The 14,431-nt window shown below is 35.7% G+C and overlaps 1 protein-coding gene across 1 annotated transcript; it reads left to right on the top strand.

Annotated features, from left to right (window-relative positions):
* The first annotated feature begins 97 nt into the window (after positions 1-97).
* Positions 98-13,860, top strand: LOC134826253 (uncharacterized protein KIAA2013-like). Its single transcript, XM_063838569.1, has 11 exons — positions 98-280; positions 568-767; positions 1,250-1,353; positions 3,421-3,593; positions 9,131-9,248; positions 9,622-9,805; positions 10,553-10,710; positions 10,926-11,081; positions 11,597-11,728; positions 12,659-12,843; positions 12,997-13,860. The coding sequence occupies exons 3-11, from the start codon at positions 1,324-1,326 to the stop codon at positions 13,172-13,174; spliced, it is 1,314 nt and encodes a 437-aa protein (XP_063694639.1). The 5' UTR covers positions 98-280; positions 568-767; positions 1,250-1,323; the 3' UTR covers positions 13,175-13,860.
* Positions 13,861-14,431: the final 571 nt, after the last annotated feature.

The raw sequence follows: 14,431 nt of genomic DNA, 5'->3' as shown, positions 1-14,431 counted from the left end.
GTATTAATCCCAATTATAGTATATTTCAATTAACCAATTATGCTATTAATACCAATTATAGTCCACTAGATCTAACACTGGTCCCCCCTATAATCACAGCCATGTTACAATGAGGACGTAGAGTGAGCTCCATACTCCCTCCATAATGCCAAGTTTACCATTTCGTGTGGACATGGCTGTAGTGTTGGCCCCCACCAGAACCCGCCGGATCCTTGTTGCTATTGGTATTATCATCTTCCTTGGTCTTTATTTTAGGAGTCTCAGCTTTAAATCAGAACCGGTGAGTTTTGTTGTTGTTGGCAACCATTTCTATGTGATACATTTTCTATTTTTTTGTGGTTTGTTGTGTTTTGTTGCTGTTAGCTTTTAGAGCCTTACAATTTCAATAAAAGAAGTACTGATTTACCAAAGCTATTATTGTCTGTTGAGCTATTTAAACTGTCAGTCTTCTAAATTATCAGTCGATCAATATCGTCAGATAAGTTTTAACTTAACTGATATTTACTACTTTACCTAACTATTTTACTTTTAAACTATTTAACTCAACTATTAACTATCCTCCCCCAGGAGACAGCCCCGATCTCAACACGGGTAGCCAACTTCCCCCCCTGTCTGTCAGGGTACAGAGCTCAGTTTGAGAGACTATCAGCTGAAATGGACATTGTCCTGAATGTAGGGACCCAAGAGACCAGATAGACTGTTCCTGGTGGGTAATGGTCACGTGGCCACTACTCCGCTCACTGGCGCTCACTCTGTCCTCCTTGATAGTAAGTTCAGATATCACTGTCTGGAGGGGGTTGTTTAAAACATATTATAAGTGGTACGAAATATTTATTAAGCTGGAGCTTTCAAAATACAGATCACTGTCTTTCCGGGTTTTTCAGTTATAAGATTTCAACCTGCACTTAGAGTTAAAAGCTGTCTCCTTGGAGTCTAGTATCCGATCACAGATTATCAGCTCTGATACAATATTTCGCACTAAAATGTTCTAGTTTACAAAATAAGTTGTTGATTTTGTAGGGAATATAATACATCAACACCTTACTTTGTACGAATAATCGTCTCGTGCCAAAATGATATCCGGCTACTTTAACAGTTAACACGTACTAGATAAGACTCGTGATGATAAATTTATACATTTCCCTAAAAAAAATAAGATCTTGAGTCTAGAGCTTATTTTATGTAAATGTATAGATTTAAGACTGGAGGATTAAAAGTTATTTGATTTTAACGATGACTGCTCCCCCAGATGCCCAACCTCTGGATCTAGGACACAACATTAATCTCAAGTTCTACATTCACGACAGTGCCTTTTCGCTGGCTATGTCAGTACTTCACCTCAAAAATGGACAGGTATATTTTAATCTGGCTATATAAAGTTGATCGAATTACCTATTTTAATATAGCTGATGGTTAAGATCATTATTAATCATTTTAAATCTGTAATAGACCCTGGTCATTAGAAACACCCCTTAAAGTTTGTTTTTTGACAAAAATTTAAAACTTTTGTAATTTCATTTCTGTTTTAGTTACACATTTGATTTTTGATATGCGTACGTATAGAAAATCGATACGGCTTTAAAAGTTTAAAATGAGATGTCTGGCGACCTCCTAGCTCACGCACGAGACCAATTGCTCTGGCAATGCTCTCCATGGGGCAATATAATATCACATGATCTGATATCATGCCAAATTAGGCTCTAAACTATAAAGTGTAATAAAAATGGAACTGTTTGAGAAAGTTTTACAAGAAAAAACGCAAGGAAATATTTTCTATTTTATTATGATCATAAATCTGTTGCACTGTCGGACATAAATTACCCCAGGTTACTGATTTAAAATTAAATCAATATTTAAATCAGTACCTCATAGTAGTAGAACAGTTATTGAGAGGGCTCTAAAAAAGTAGTGCAATCAGTTTTGTAATCGCACCGAATATGCTTACGGTGCAATTAGTCTTGTAATCGCACTCCCTGGAAAAAAGCCGGTGCGATTATGAAAATAATAAATGGTCGTCAAATAGTTCAAAAGTGGAGTTATACAGTAAATAAAAGCATTCAACATTAAAACTATCACTAATTAAATATTATAATAAGCGTGACAGGAGTTAGCCTCAATCTCACCTCTCAAAACTCATGTCAGGTTAGTATATGATCGTCGACTGTTCATGAATACAGGTTAGACAGAAACAATTTGAAGGGCTAGTCCGAGGACAACGTCAAAACGTTCCTCGAGAGTGTGCCTCTACACCATATTCAACCTCTTCTCTTCGGATTCTGAAAGAGTGAGATCTGATGAATCGAATAAACATGTTTAAACTTTTATTGCATGCTTGGAAGCTGTCATAAGAAAACAAAATGTAAAATGACTCGTTAGCTTTAATTTGCCCTCGACTAGATGCTTCAAAAATTTTATTAATCGAAAGTCAATTAGTTGAACATCATATGACTATCTTAAAAGTTCTTGTTGTGACGTGGTCTATCTCGTGCGAACTTTCCTAATGACCACGGTTTAATACGTCTTTTTTTGTTTGTTTGTTGTCTTTAAATGTGATTTAAACTTGAAAATGTTTTGAAAGTACTTTAAAAACAAGTCCCTAGCTGTATAACTGAATAAGTATTAAGTAACAAGCTCCCGGGCTAGCTGTATTATAACTGTTTAAGTATTAAGTACTCATGCGCAGATTTGTACATATTGAAATTGTTGTGGTAACCTTAAACTTGACTGCGGTCTGATGTGCTGCAATTAGTTCTTCTCATTTCCTGTTAGAGCTTTCGAGAAGTTTGAGTATCTCTGCTGAAGCCACAGTTTGAGCAGTAAAACTCGCTTAAACACATAATAGTTCATACCGTGAGATATTCAGAATACATCTGGCACAGTGACAGTGAAACGGTTCTGTAAGATGTTCAGCTGAATACGTATCTTATGAATTAAGTACTATGCATCTTGTACAATATAAGGTGGTTTCAGAACCACAGACCATATAGAATATTATATACTTGCTATATAATAATCATCTGCAGATAATCATCAGCTGATATGCTTGTTCAATCCATTCCACAGGATTGTGGAATGTATAGTTAATTAATTATTATCGTGCAATTGTTAAACTCCAAACATGCGAGCAGGCGAGCTACATCTCCTTGCTTCTCCTTACATTCTCAGTGTATTATATATAGGAATGTAGGGTGATTATAGAATGCAGTGGCAGCTCCTATGGTACAACGTGAGAAGGGTCTTGATATCTTCATATCTAGACGAATGTATGAATGTGGTACGTGGGTAATGATGGGGGGCTGAGTATATAATATATTGTCAGGTAAGAGGGCTAGTGAGCTGGTAAATCACGTGACTAGATAACCACTACTTCTCCAGTACTGTGTTTTATCTCCTTCTCACCCCCCCCCCCCCCTCTATCAGGTGGATCTGTACCACGTGGGAGAGAGCTGTATCACCATCAAGGAGACGATATTCACCTCCCTAGCTACTACCTCTGTTATCGGACATGATGTTACTATTAACAACCCTACCAAGACTAAACAGACGGTTACTGTGAAAACTGGGATAGACACCCACTTGGAGGACATACAGAAGTAAGTACTGTTGTGCAGTGTTTTATATTGTATATAATACAGTTAACAGTGGAGTAGAACAGTACAGCACAGCACAGAAAATTAGCACTTTGAGGATATGTATACACAGAAGTAATAAGTATAATATGATACCTATCTAATATCGTGTATACTGTATGGACACGTTCATTGAAGTTTGAGGATATTGGTAAATATTAGTGACCCTACTCAATGGCACGATGATGTAAAATGTGTCACACTATAAAACTATATAAACCCTCAATGGTTAGGATAATCGTTTCATCCTCTAGATAAACTTTGTCGCATAACGATATCTTTATCAGACGATAAGATATCGCTTAAATGCGGCCGGCAGTGAGTTGTAAACTTTGTCACACTATAAAAACGTGACAGAGTTTATATGGACCCCTTGTTGTCGTGTTTGACCAAATTTTCGAATTTCAAATTTATAGGATAGTTGCATATGACTATTATCTACATATTTAGCGACTTTTTTTCGTTAAATGGTTGCACCATGTAAATTCCGTCACACATTTAAGAAATTTATATGAGGGATATTTATGACATCCTGACAAGAAATGCCGAATAGTCTAGCATTATTTTGTGAGCTGAATGTGTTTGGAATTGTTCACATATTTCATTGTTATAGGCAAATACAAATACAGAAGGCAGAAATAGGTAAACTTTGTCACATACATTTTGTATGATATTTCAACATGTGTGAAATTGAGTAAATAATAGTATACCAACTTAAACACCCTATATTACGTACTATGGATCAATTAACAATATTTCAACCACACAACCGGTCATATAAGTTATTATATGGTAGTGATTGAGTGATATGTTAACATTGGCAAAATTTCAACACCTGAACATGGTAAAAAAATTTGTAAATTTCATCACAAAAAAATATGATAACTTTATTTGCTATTTGTTGGCAAAATAACTAGTTTATCGACATAAGTATGGTGATAAAGTAAAATTATATCCTATTCGAGGTATGATTCTTCAAAATAGGGGGCAAGAAATGTAAATTTCGTCACATCAGCACTTGCATTAGTTAGATAGACTTTCTTTCGTATCAACAGTCCTTATTATAGTTAGAATGGATTTACACAGGAAATATAGAAACCCATGCCAATTTTTCATCGCATTGAAATTATACTGTTAGTTGGAGCAGGAAAAGTGAATTTCGTCACATTTCAGTAACTTAGTAAAATTAAACTCAGCATTGTTAAACTTGAGTTCTAATTTGCTGAACAATAACCAACCAATAATTCCTGGAAGAAAATTGAATTTTAACTGAGGTATGGTTCTTTAAAATAGGGGCAAGAAATGTAAATTTCGTCACATACGTAATTTTAAAATTTAGATAGATTTTCTTTCATATCAATAGTCCTTATTATAGTTAGAATGGATTTATACAGGAAATATTGAAATCCATGCCAATTTTTCATCACATTGAAATTATACTGTTGGGGCAGGAAAAGTAAATTTCGTCACATTTCAGTAACTTAGTAAAATTAAACTCAGCATTGTTAAACTTGAGTTCTAATTTGCTAAACAATAACCAACCAATAATTCCTGGAAGAACATTGAATAGTTGAATTCTAACCGAGGTATGGTTCTTCAAAATAGGGTCAAGGAATGTAAATTTCGTCACATACGAGTACGTCATTGTAAAATTTAGATACAATTTCTTTCACGTGAACAGTCCTAATTACAGTCCGAAATGATTAATACAGAGATACAGGAAATATAAAAACCCCTGCCCATTTTATAATGTACGTAATATGTTAATCACAGACTATTTCATTCTATAATCATTGTTTCCAAATTTAACCTATTTACAATGTCATTTTGTGACGATGTTTGCATCAACTGCCCTATACTTGAATCAACTGTATCCGTGTATCGTCCTTATATAGAGTTTTCCCGCAAAATTTATCCTATTTACGATGTCGTATCATTTTGTGACGATGTTTACATCAACTGCCCTATACTTGAATCAACTGTATCCGTGTATCGTCCTTATATAAAGTTTTCCCGCAAAATGTAACCTATTTACGATGTCGTATCATTTTGTGACGATGTTTACAACAACTGCCCTATACTTGAATAAACTGTATCCGTGTATCGTCCTTATATAGATTTTCCCCGCAAAATGTAACCTATTTACGATGTCGTATCATTTTGTAACGATGTTTACATCAACTGCCCTATACTTGAATCAACTGTATCCGTGTATCGTCCTTATATAGAGTTTTCCCGCCTTCCAAATCAAAATCAGATATAAATGATTTCGGAAATTCACCCAGAATTTCAAATTCCATATAATGTGACAGAATTTACATCATTTCCCAATAACCAAGTGCATGTATTTGCTAACTTTTCAAAACAACATATTTTAGGGCTATGATTGGCAGAAGAACCATCAAATAATGAGTTGAAAGCGTTTTGAGGACACCTCACAGTAGAAAAGAGGTCTCGTATTCTGAGTGTGACAAAGTTTACGAAATATTGCCCTAAAGCCGTACGATCCGTGCCCTTTAACCAATGCTGTATCATAATTGTTAGATTGACCTAATCTACTATATTTCAGACCAAGGAATGATAATTGGGCAGCTATGGTAAACAATGTCACAAAAATGTGACATTTTTTACATTATTATGCCTAAAAGCAATACATTTTATTTCTGAGCAGTGCATATGGGAGTATGGGTCACGTGGCTAATGTTCAGAACTTATGAACACGCTAGATTAATAGATGCTAAAATTAAGCCACTATCGTCGAAAACGCTATTTTAGAAATTTACCAATATCCTCAAACTTCAATGAACGTGTCCGTATAGTAATTAGAACAATAAGTTATAGTAAAGTAGTACAGTACAGTACGGTACATTTTAGCTGCAATTGCTTTACAATGAGGTGGAACTGTGCAATTGTTAACACATGTATAATGTATATAGATACAATATATTATATATTGTTTATTATTATTAATCAACTATATACAGCAAACACAAGATAATAGAATATAAATCATAAAATCGAGTGGCCGAGTAGTCTCGACTCACCCATAGCTTCTCCATAAGCGTCTGTCATGAGCTTTGTACACTAAATCGTTGAAATTACTTAAACTAAATTTTTTATTTACAATCACAATAATGTTCTTTGTCATAATATATTGTTTATAATGTGTTGAAAGCTTACTGTAGTATCTATATTAAAACTCACTTTCTATATTAAAACGAACTGATATATCTATATTGGAACTTTCTGATGGACAATTGTCATATTTTTAATTGAATCACTTATTTTAAACAGCAATTTCATAAAATGTATCATCCCATTCATCTGTCTAATACAAGTATTAATATGAACAGTTGGTCTGATTTTATCACATGACACCAGGTGACAGGATATGTGTCACACCATACATCTCCTGTCATGTTTAATACTTAATTGGATTTGCATCACGTAAAACTAAAACAATTGTCAATTACAATCACCCGTATTATTTAATAGCAAAAGCTGTATGTTAATGAGTCTTGAATCTTGATAGGCTAACGTATACACATGCCTTGTATTTTGGCAGCGGCTACCCGCCCGTAAAATTACCTGATATTAATTAATTATCAGGTTGTGCTCTCGTAATTAATCAAAACTTGGAACACATCCATGACATGTCAGTAACATCAATATTACCTGTACAAAACTGTATATAACAATTCACTGCTCATGTTTCATAATATTCATAACCAAGGACTTGTCGATACGAAGTGTGGGCTGCTGCACAGTGCACATCGTTTCATGTAATGATGCCACACCATGCCAGTGATTAGACACAACTCATGCACACAACTAACTCAGATGATTACTAATTTATGGAGTATTACTTGTTCTTCTGAATACTGTAAATATGTATACATCACTACATCTGGTTGAATGTGTAATATTACAATAAGAGATGAGATGTTTGGTCTGCTTCTTTGAAATGCTCTTAATATAAATAAGAAACCTACAAAATATATATTGCTATTCTCAGTGAGGCATGGTGATGTACTGTACAACATTCCCCATTAAAGAAACTAAACTGCGGTAATGTTTCCGTAATAGCTCTTACTAAGTGCTGCCTATCCTGGCTCCTATCCAGCGTTTTAAACGAAGGTTCCCATTTCCGTGATGACGTAGCTGATATATCCTCGGGGCTTCGGGGCAGTAACTGTATTTACGAGCATCTTCATAGCCCCTCAGCCCGTGAAGGAATCGTGCCTCTCAAAGGAAATGCAGAACTTTAGAAAACCCCTAAATTCGCCAGTATCGTACAGTAAAGGGATTGTGTTTGTCGTCAGATAACCAGAGTAACATGGATAAGTATAATGAACACAAATACCAAAGTCCCGGTTACTTGGATATTTACCTGGATTCTCATTTAAAGGAGTCCGCAGCACAACCTGAGATAAATTTCATCATGATGGTAGGATTCTACTCAGTGAGACTCTAGGTATTCATTGGGCATGATACCCATTCCTAATTTGTATAACTAATTTTTATTTGTTCTTAATTATGAAGCGTAAAAAGTCAGAACATGCCCACATAGTGCTGTAAGCACTGTGTAATATAATAAATTAGTGTGCTGGGAGGCATTCGGCATCTTTTAAGTGCAAGTTGCACACTGAACTTGTGTGTACTACTTAATGATCTTTATGGTACGGCACCAGTTTGTCTGGCACGTGGTCACCGAGTGACGTAGCCACGCGGCCCGGTACAGTCAGTTGATAGATAACGTGACCAATTTTAGCTCGCATGAAGGACGGGATTTGATACTCAACCAAAATTAGATCACAACAGACCGCTCACAATTCACATCCTTGAAATTTGAACGAACAGCAAGCCAACCCTTTTAGAACACAAGCGGCTAGCTGCCTAGTACCTACCCAAAATGGAAAACCTTTGTTGCCAAAAAGTTGGTGCCGGATTCTGGAATCTCGTCCAGCCAAGAAAATAAGGATCGAACTTACCGAATTAATCTAAAGTTGTTGGGCTAATATTCAATGGTGTTCAATGGGGGCGCTAAAAACAATACCAGTCCAAAGTATAATTCCTAAAGTGTGCCACAACAAAATGCGTTCTGTATTTACTCTCCAGTTTTAAGAAGGCTCACTAACTGTTACTTGTTGCAATACGCCCAGGGAGGAGCACTGCATGACTGCGCAGTCAGTATCTAGTTATGCTGGTGTGCCCACCGTTTGTCATGTGTACGTCGACAGTTTACCACATTGCTCATGTCTATTTTCCCGCTGCTCAGGTAACTGCATATTTGCAGCATAAACATGGCAAATTATTTGCGGGTAGTCTTCACATCGTACAAGATATTCATCTGATACGTTATCATTGCTGCCAATTTATTATTATATATTGTATATTATTGATGATCTGTTAATTATTAATAATATATTATCAACCGATTACTTTTTAATTATATTAAGTCCTCCCAGATGACCCTTAAAATAATATCTCCACCGTTTCAGTATAAAGGTATCAGGGAAGACGGGAGTAGTTTACTCTGATCTAGTTCACTCTATTAATGGAGAAGCTTATGTAGCTGCTGCTGCTTCTGTTCTCTCTCATAAGACTATTGATATTGAGGTGAGTTCGATTGTTGGTTGGTTTATAGTGTAGACTTATCATGGTCTTATGTATTGCTTCAAATTATCTGGCCGAAAATCTTTGTTAAACCTATATTTTTGTGAAGCCCATAAATCCATGATGTAAATTTATGTAACTCGATTTTAAATACTAATATAACCAAATTTAAATACTCTTAATGTATAACTTGATTTAAATTTTCATATAACTAGATTTCACCATGAGCGACGTAAACAAACAAATGTTTCCATCATTTTAACGAAATTTTGTTTAAACCTCTTATCAAAAGATAAGACACGATGTAACATAAAATGATAGGGAATGATATATAAAAGTCTGTCCCAAGTTTTTGTAAGCATTTCCCTCTTATCAGGCGTACAAAGACGGCAATGTTAAGCTCTTTGTGTCCCTTGCTTCCAGTAAACTACCTGACGTTGGAGAACGCAGTGAGAAACTGAAGGATGTATGTAAGATTGTAAAGGAGCAGCTGATTAACCTGGATCAGAATAAAGTTGTACTCGATCACGTGGCTAACTGGAAGGATATCAGAAAATCTGGTGAGTTTTTGTTTCTTGTTACTCTTTGAGTAGTAGTGGGACTGACAGCTATTACTCTATATGACGGAATGTCTTGGCAGTCTTGCCTATGAAGCTAGAATGTTAAGACTGTAGAGGTCGCTTTTAGTAATTAGCAGTAAAAGGAAAACCAGTTATCTCCAAACTCAAAATCAGACGTTTTTAAATATTACAGACTGGATTACTTCTCGTGAACTCGGTCCCGTGAACTAGCCCCTGCTTCCAATTATAATTCTTTATCTAATTATCTCTGATCGCCGGTCTTGATTCACTTACTAAATTCTTAATGACGCATGCTGCATTTAATCTTCCAAAATCTCCTGAATATTATGTATGCGAAGGGAAAAATTACGGGTCCCATGCCATTTGGTGGTACTGTATCAGGATCAGTATTTCCACGCACAAATAAGTTGCTAGGTTAAAATAAAATTCGTTTACAAAAAATTATGTCAAAGCTATTAGCGGATTGGGTCACTCTAGTACAAGACAATGACATATCCATAATTTGATACATAAATTGAGTTTAAACTGTAAGACATTCGTCTACAATTGGCTTGTAATTCTAACCCTTAACACTAGATTGTAACTAAACTCCTTTTCTCAGGTTTATTAAGATTATCTCAGCTTTATTAAGATTATCTCAATGACTTTATTAAATGTAAATTTCAACTGTAAGATATTCGTCTACAATCCTACCCCTTAAAACTAAGTTGACACTCCTTCTCTCAGGTTTACGGTTACAACCGCTCCAAGACCATCTGATGGCTAAACCCCTGGAAGTGAACCTGACAATGTACTATCTGATCAGTATGTACAAGCCCCCCACTCTTATACCTGAATCCTCCACTACTAACTGTTTTAAGGGCTCACCCAGCAGCCATTCCCCGGTAGGTACCAGCCGTGCCTTCTCCTTATAGGAGCGCTCAGCAGTCAGCTCCTCATTCAACTGTCATTTTACATGTTAACATGTTGATATGAGTCTCACCTACGTGTAATCCAGTGACTAAATAATACAAGTATACAATCTGCATTGTACACTAAAAATACATCACATACATTAATTAAAAGTATAACGAATAGTTCTAGAACATTCCTTGTCCAGGTGTTGTGGACTCAAGTGAAGTCTCTGGACGCAGCCTACGCTAGGTTATCCTCCTGGAAAACAGTCCTCGCTACTGGGGGCTGTAGTGAGTTCAGCACTTCTAGCAGGCTCATGTTTTATCAGGCTCTTCTCAGATCCTTCACTGGTCTCATTGAGGTTAGAGCTTGTTAGTTGTATGTATTTAAACGGTGTGCTGTGATTACCTTTGTTATCTCCAGCTGCTATAATAAAATCATAAAGAAACGAATCAGCTGTAATGCAAGTCCGAGAGGTAGCTATGTCTTGACAAGTTATCAGTAGTCTATGGATAGACAGTGTTGTTGTTACATATTGTATTATATCCACATACTCTGCACTACAGGGTAATCTGAATATAGTGACAAGTAATATAACTCCTTAGTTAAATTACTACATATTCTGCGATGTAATGTATATATACATATAACAATTAATACAAATAATATAATCTGATTATGTCGTGTAGTGTTTAAATTGAGTCTCATTTGACGATTCTTTCAAGAAACTTTCTGATTTTTTAATAGACTCGACTCTGTGATGACAATGTTCTAATGGAACATACAAATATCGCACATCTACAACTATTGTATATAATTATATATATTATACATGATAATATTATATAATGTATAATGTATAATGTATATCCACAGACTATACACGGGTTGGAACTGGCTCTGAACCCCCACTCAATGGAGGGGTACATAACCCTGTGGGGTATAGAGTTTCAGGAGATACTTATCAACATTTCTGTAGCTGTTAACACTCCTTCCCACACTGGATACGTGAGTAGCATAACTAGCATTTTCTTTTAGATTCTGTTAATAACCTGGAATCACATTGCTGGAGCTTCATTTCAAGCTATTTGCAAACCAATAAATTTACTATTTACAACTGACATCTGGATAATATCTGCCTAGTATTGGAAAATCTTAAACCTTCTTTTGGACGAATAAATCATATTGTACAACTATAATGCTTCTGTTTAGAGTCATCAGCCTGACTGTCATTTCACGTGACCACGTCAACCAAGCCATACTGACGTGATCTTATAAATTTCATTTCTAATTAGCCTTAGATTCCTAATCCATTGCCGTCATCATAATATGAGCATATTATGCCTCATTAGATCATGAATATCTCCGGGGCCGGTTGTTCTATCGTTTCTTTGTCTGTAATCAAAAATGCATGATCCGGCCATTTTAAAACTCTGCCTTTTCATAACACATATTTACATGTCAGATCATGTAGCGTAGAGGATTCTCTCTATGCTCTAATTTCAGTGCATGTTCCAACGGATCATTTTTTATTTTCCGTCCTCGTTACGTTTAGTGACCTTGAAATGACCGCTAGTGACATAGATAAACGTAAAATCCGACTGAAGTTGCTAGCATGAATCATTTATCTTCCTTCTAGAGTCTAGAATCTAGACTGTAAAGTAGGTTGCACAGACTGTTTTTGTAGACCAAGGGTCTACGTTGAAGGATGGTGAAATGGTTTGGAATGAAATTATTGTATCATTAAGATGAAATTTAATTAATGAGAATGCGCATAATTAGGGAAGTTCTTGCAATTTTCAAATATTTAACTGTTTATCTGAATCATGAAGCGTTTAAAGGAAGGTGCCCATCCCAAACATTATCATGGGGGATGATTTAAATTTTAACGTGCAATAACGGAATCTAGCGAGATAACTAACATGACAATTATCTCAGGTGAAGATCTGGAAGAATCCAGAGTTCAACGACATCCCGTTATACGCATGTGATCAGATCTGCGCGAGCGAGATAGCAACAGTTCCGAGCAACGGAAAGGAGATCACATTCTCCATACACCCCACTAACCCAGCCACTCCTATTGTGTATATCGCAACTCAACAGGAACAGCTCATCACTCTTAGGTTAGTTTGATAATTTATATTTTATTTGGTGATTTCACGGTGGTCATGACAACTTTTGAAATCAGATCAGGTTTCCGCTATTTTTATCAAACAAGCTCAGCATTATCGCTAGATTATAACATTCATTTTTTCTACCCCACTCTCCTTTCACAGGCAGCTTATACAAGAACACCACGGACTAGATCTTCACTCGCTGGAAGAACATCCTATTTCAGCACTATTCATCATTGTCATTTCCATGGTTATCGTTGTATTCCACGCACTCTTATTTCATATGATCTATAAGGAATTTTGTAGCGGCGACAGGGGGTTAAATAAATCAGCTAGATAGGCTGATGAGTTGATTTATTAGTTGATTATTTGCTTGTGGTCACTCTTTTATATTACCGTGATTTCTATAGTTAACTTTGTCGATATCGTATAATTGACTCGTACAGTTATCATAAAGTGGGGTAATGGGTAAATGGGTATAGTGAAGGGCAAATGTTTTTGCTAATTACAAATAGTTCCTTTGATACATATCCTAATGAATTGAAATATCGATTCAATGTACATCTTGCTGGCTTGATATCACATAATCACATAATTAATTATGATGTAGTAGAGATATATTATCAACTTAGTGTTTCTAAAAATCTTTCAACACCTATTTACTTAAAAATTCTTAAATTGTTTATCTATTAAACGTTTATTTTGTACCGAAAAAGAAACAGGGCGAATGTGATTTACTGCTTACATAAATATTTAGTTGCGAATGTGCACTTATAATTATGCTTGGTTTCTCTTTTGTCAAATAATTTATTCTTTGTCGAGAAGGACACACAAATTAGTGTTTATAATGAAGTTTATAATATTGGCAGGTCCACTTCTCCAGGTGTGGTAACATGTGATTGTGACTGGATTTTCAATGAGATGGTTTTTTTTGATATTTTTGTTTACTTCATTTATGATTCAATTTTCTGTTAAGTAAACTTACACTGTTAAGAGAGAATTGTATTTTACGACTATTTGAAATTATATTCGGGTAATTACTTATATCATCATCGCCGTGCTATTTAAGACGAATGGGATCAGGAGCATACCTCTTGATTTCAATAATTGTTACCGAAATCTTTATTTGCAAAGGTTAACTTAAAACGATGAAAATGTGGAGGAAATATTTCCAATCGAGCTATTTATCAGCTGAAGTGTTTTAGGAAAAAATTCATAAGAAATGTCAGAAAGAAAATATTGAAGTCCACCTACCATCCCCACTCCCTCCCCCCTCATAGCAGTGGGTTGGGTTATCAGACCACTCCTCTAGTACATAACGTCACTATAAAAACATATCATGAAAGCTTCCGACAGGTTTCAGGACAAAATGGGGATATTTAAATTGTATCCATTTGATACCAATTTTACGGAACGCGCGGAACAGTATTTAATTCGGCAAGTAACAGTGGTGCGTGGAGTCGTTTCACGTACCGTCGCGCGCGCGCATATTACTTGATTTTGTTGATACACGTTGTAACACAGCTCCGTATTACCTGATTTAAGTTACAGAAAAGCCAGCGGTCAGCTATCGGAATATAGCGGTTACACAGCGGAA

This window comes from Bolinopsis microptera, chromosome 2, assembly GCF_026151205.1.
Source record: "Bolinopsis microptera isolate Bmic1 chromosome 2, MBARI_Bmic_1.0, whole genome shotgun sequence".
NCBI classification, from domain to species: domain Eukaryota; kingdom Metazoa; phylum Ctenophora; class Tentaculata; order Lobata; family Bolinopsidae; genus Bolinopsis; species Bolinopsis microptera.
This window is presented reverse-complemented; position numbering and strand designations above follow the sequence as displayed.

Bases quoted from the DNA above. Each gene is read 5' to 3' on its own strand.
- LOC134826253 (XM_063838569.1), top strand. From the start codon at position 1,324: ATGTCAGTACTTCACCTCAAAAATGGACAG. The intron at 10,711-10,925 runs GTAGGTACCAGC...TTCCTTGTCCAG, and splicing joins CACCCAGCAGCCATTCCCCG to GTGTTGTGGACTCAAGTGAA. The intron at 11,082-11,596 runs GTTAGAGCTTGT...GTATATCCACAG, and splicing joins CCTTCACTGGTCTCATTGAG to ACTATACACGGGTTGGAACT.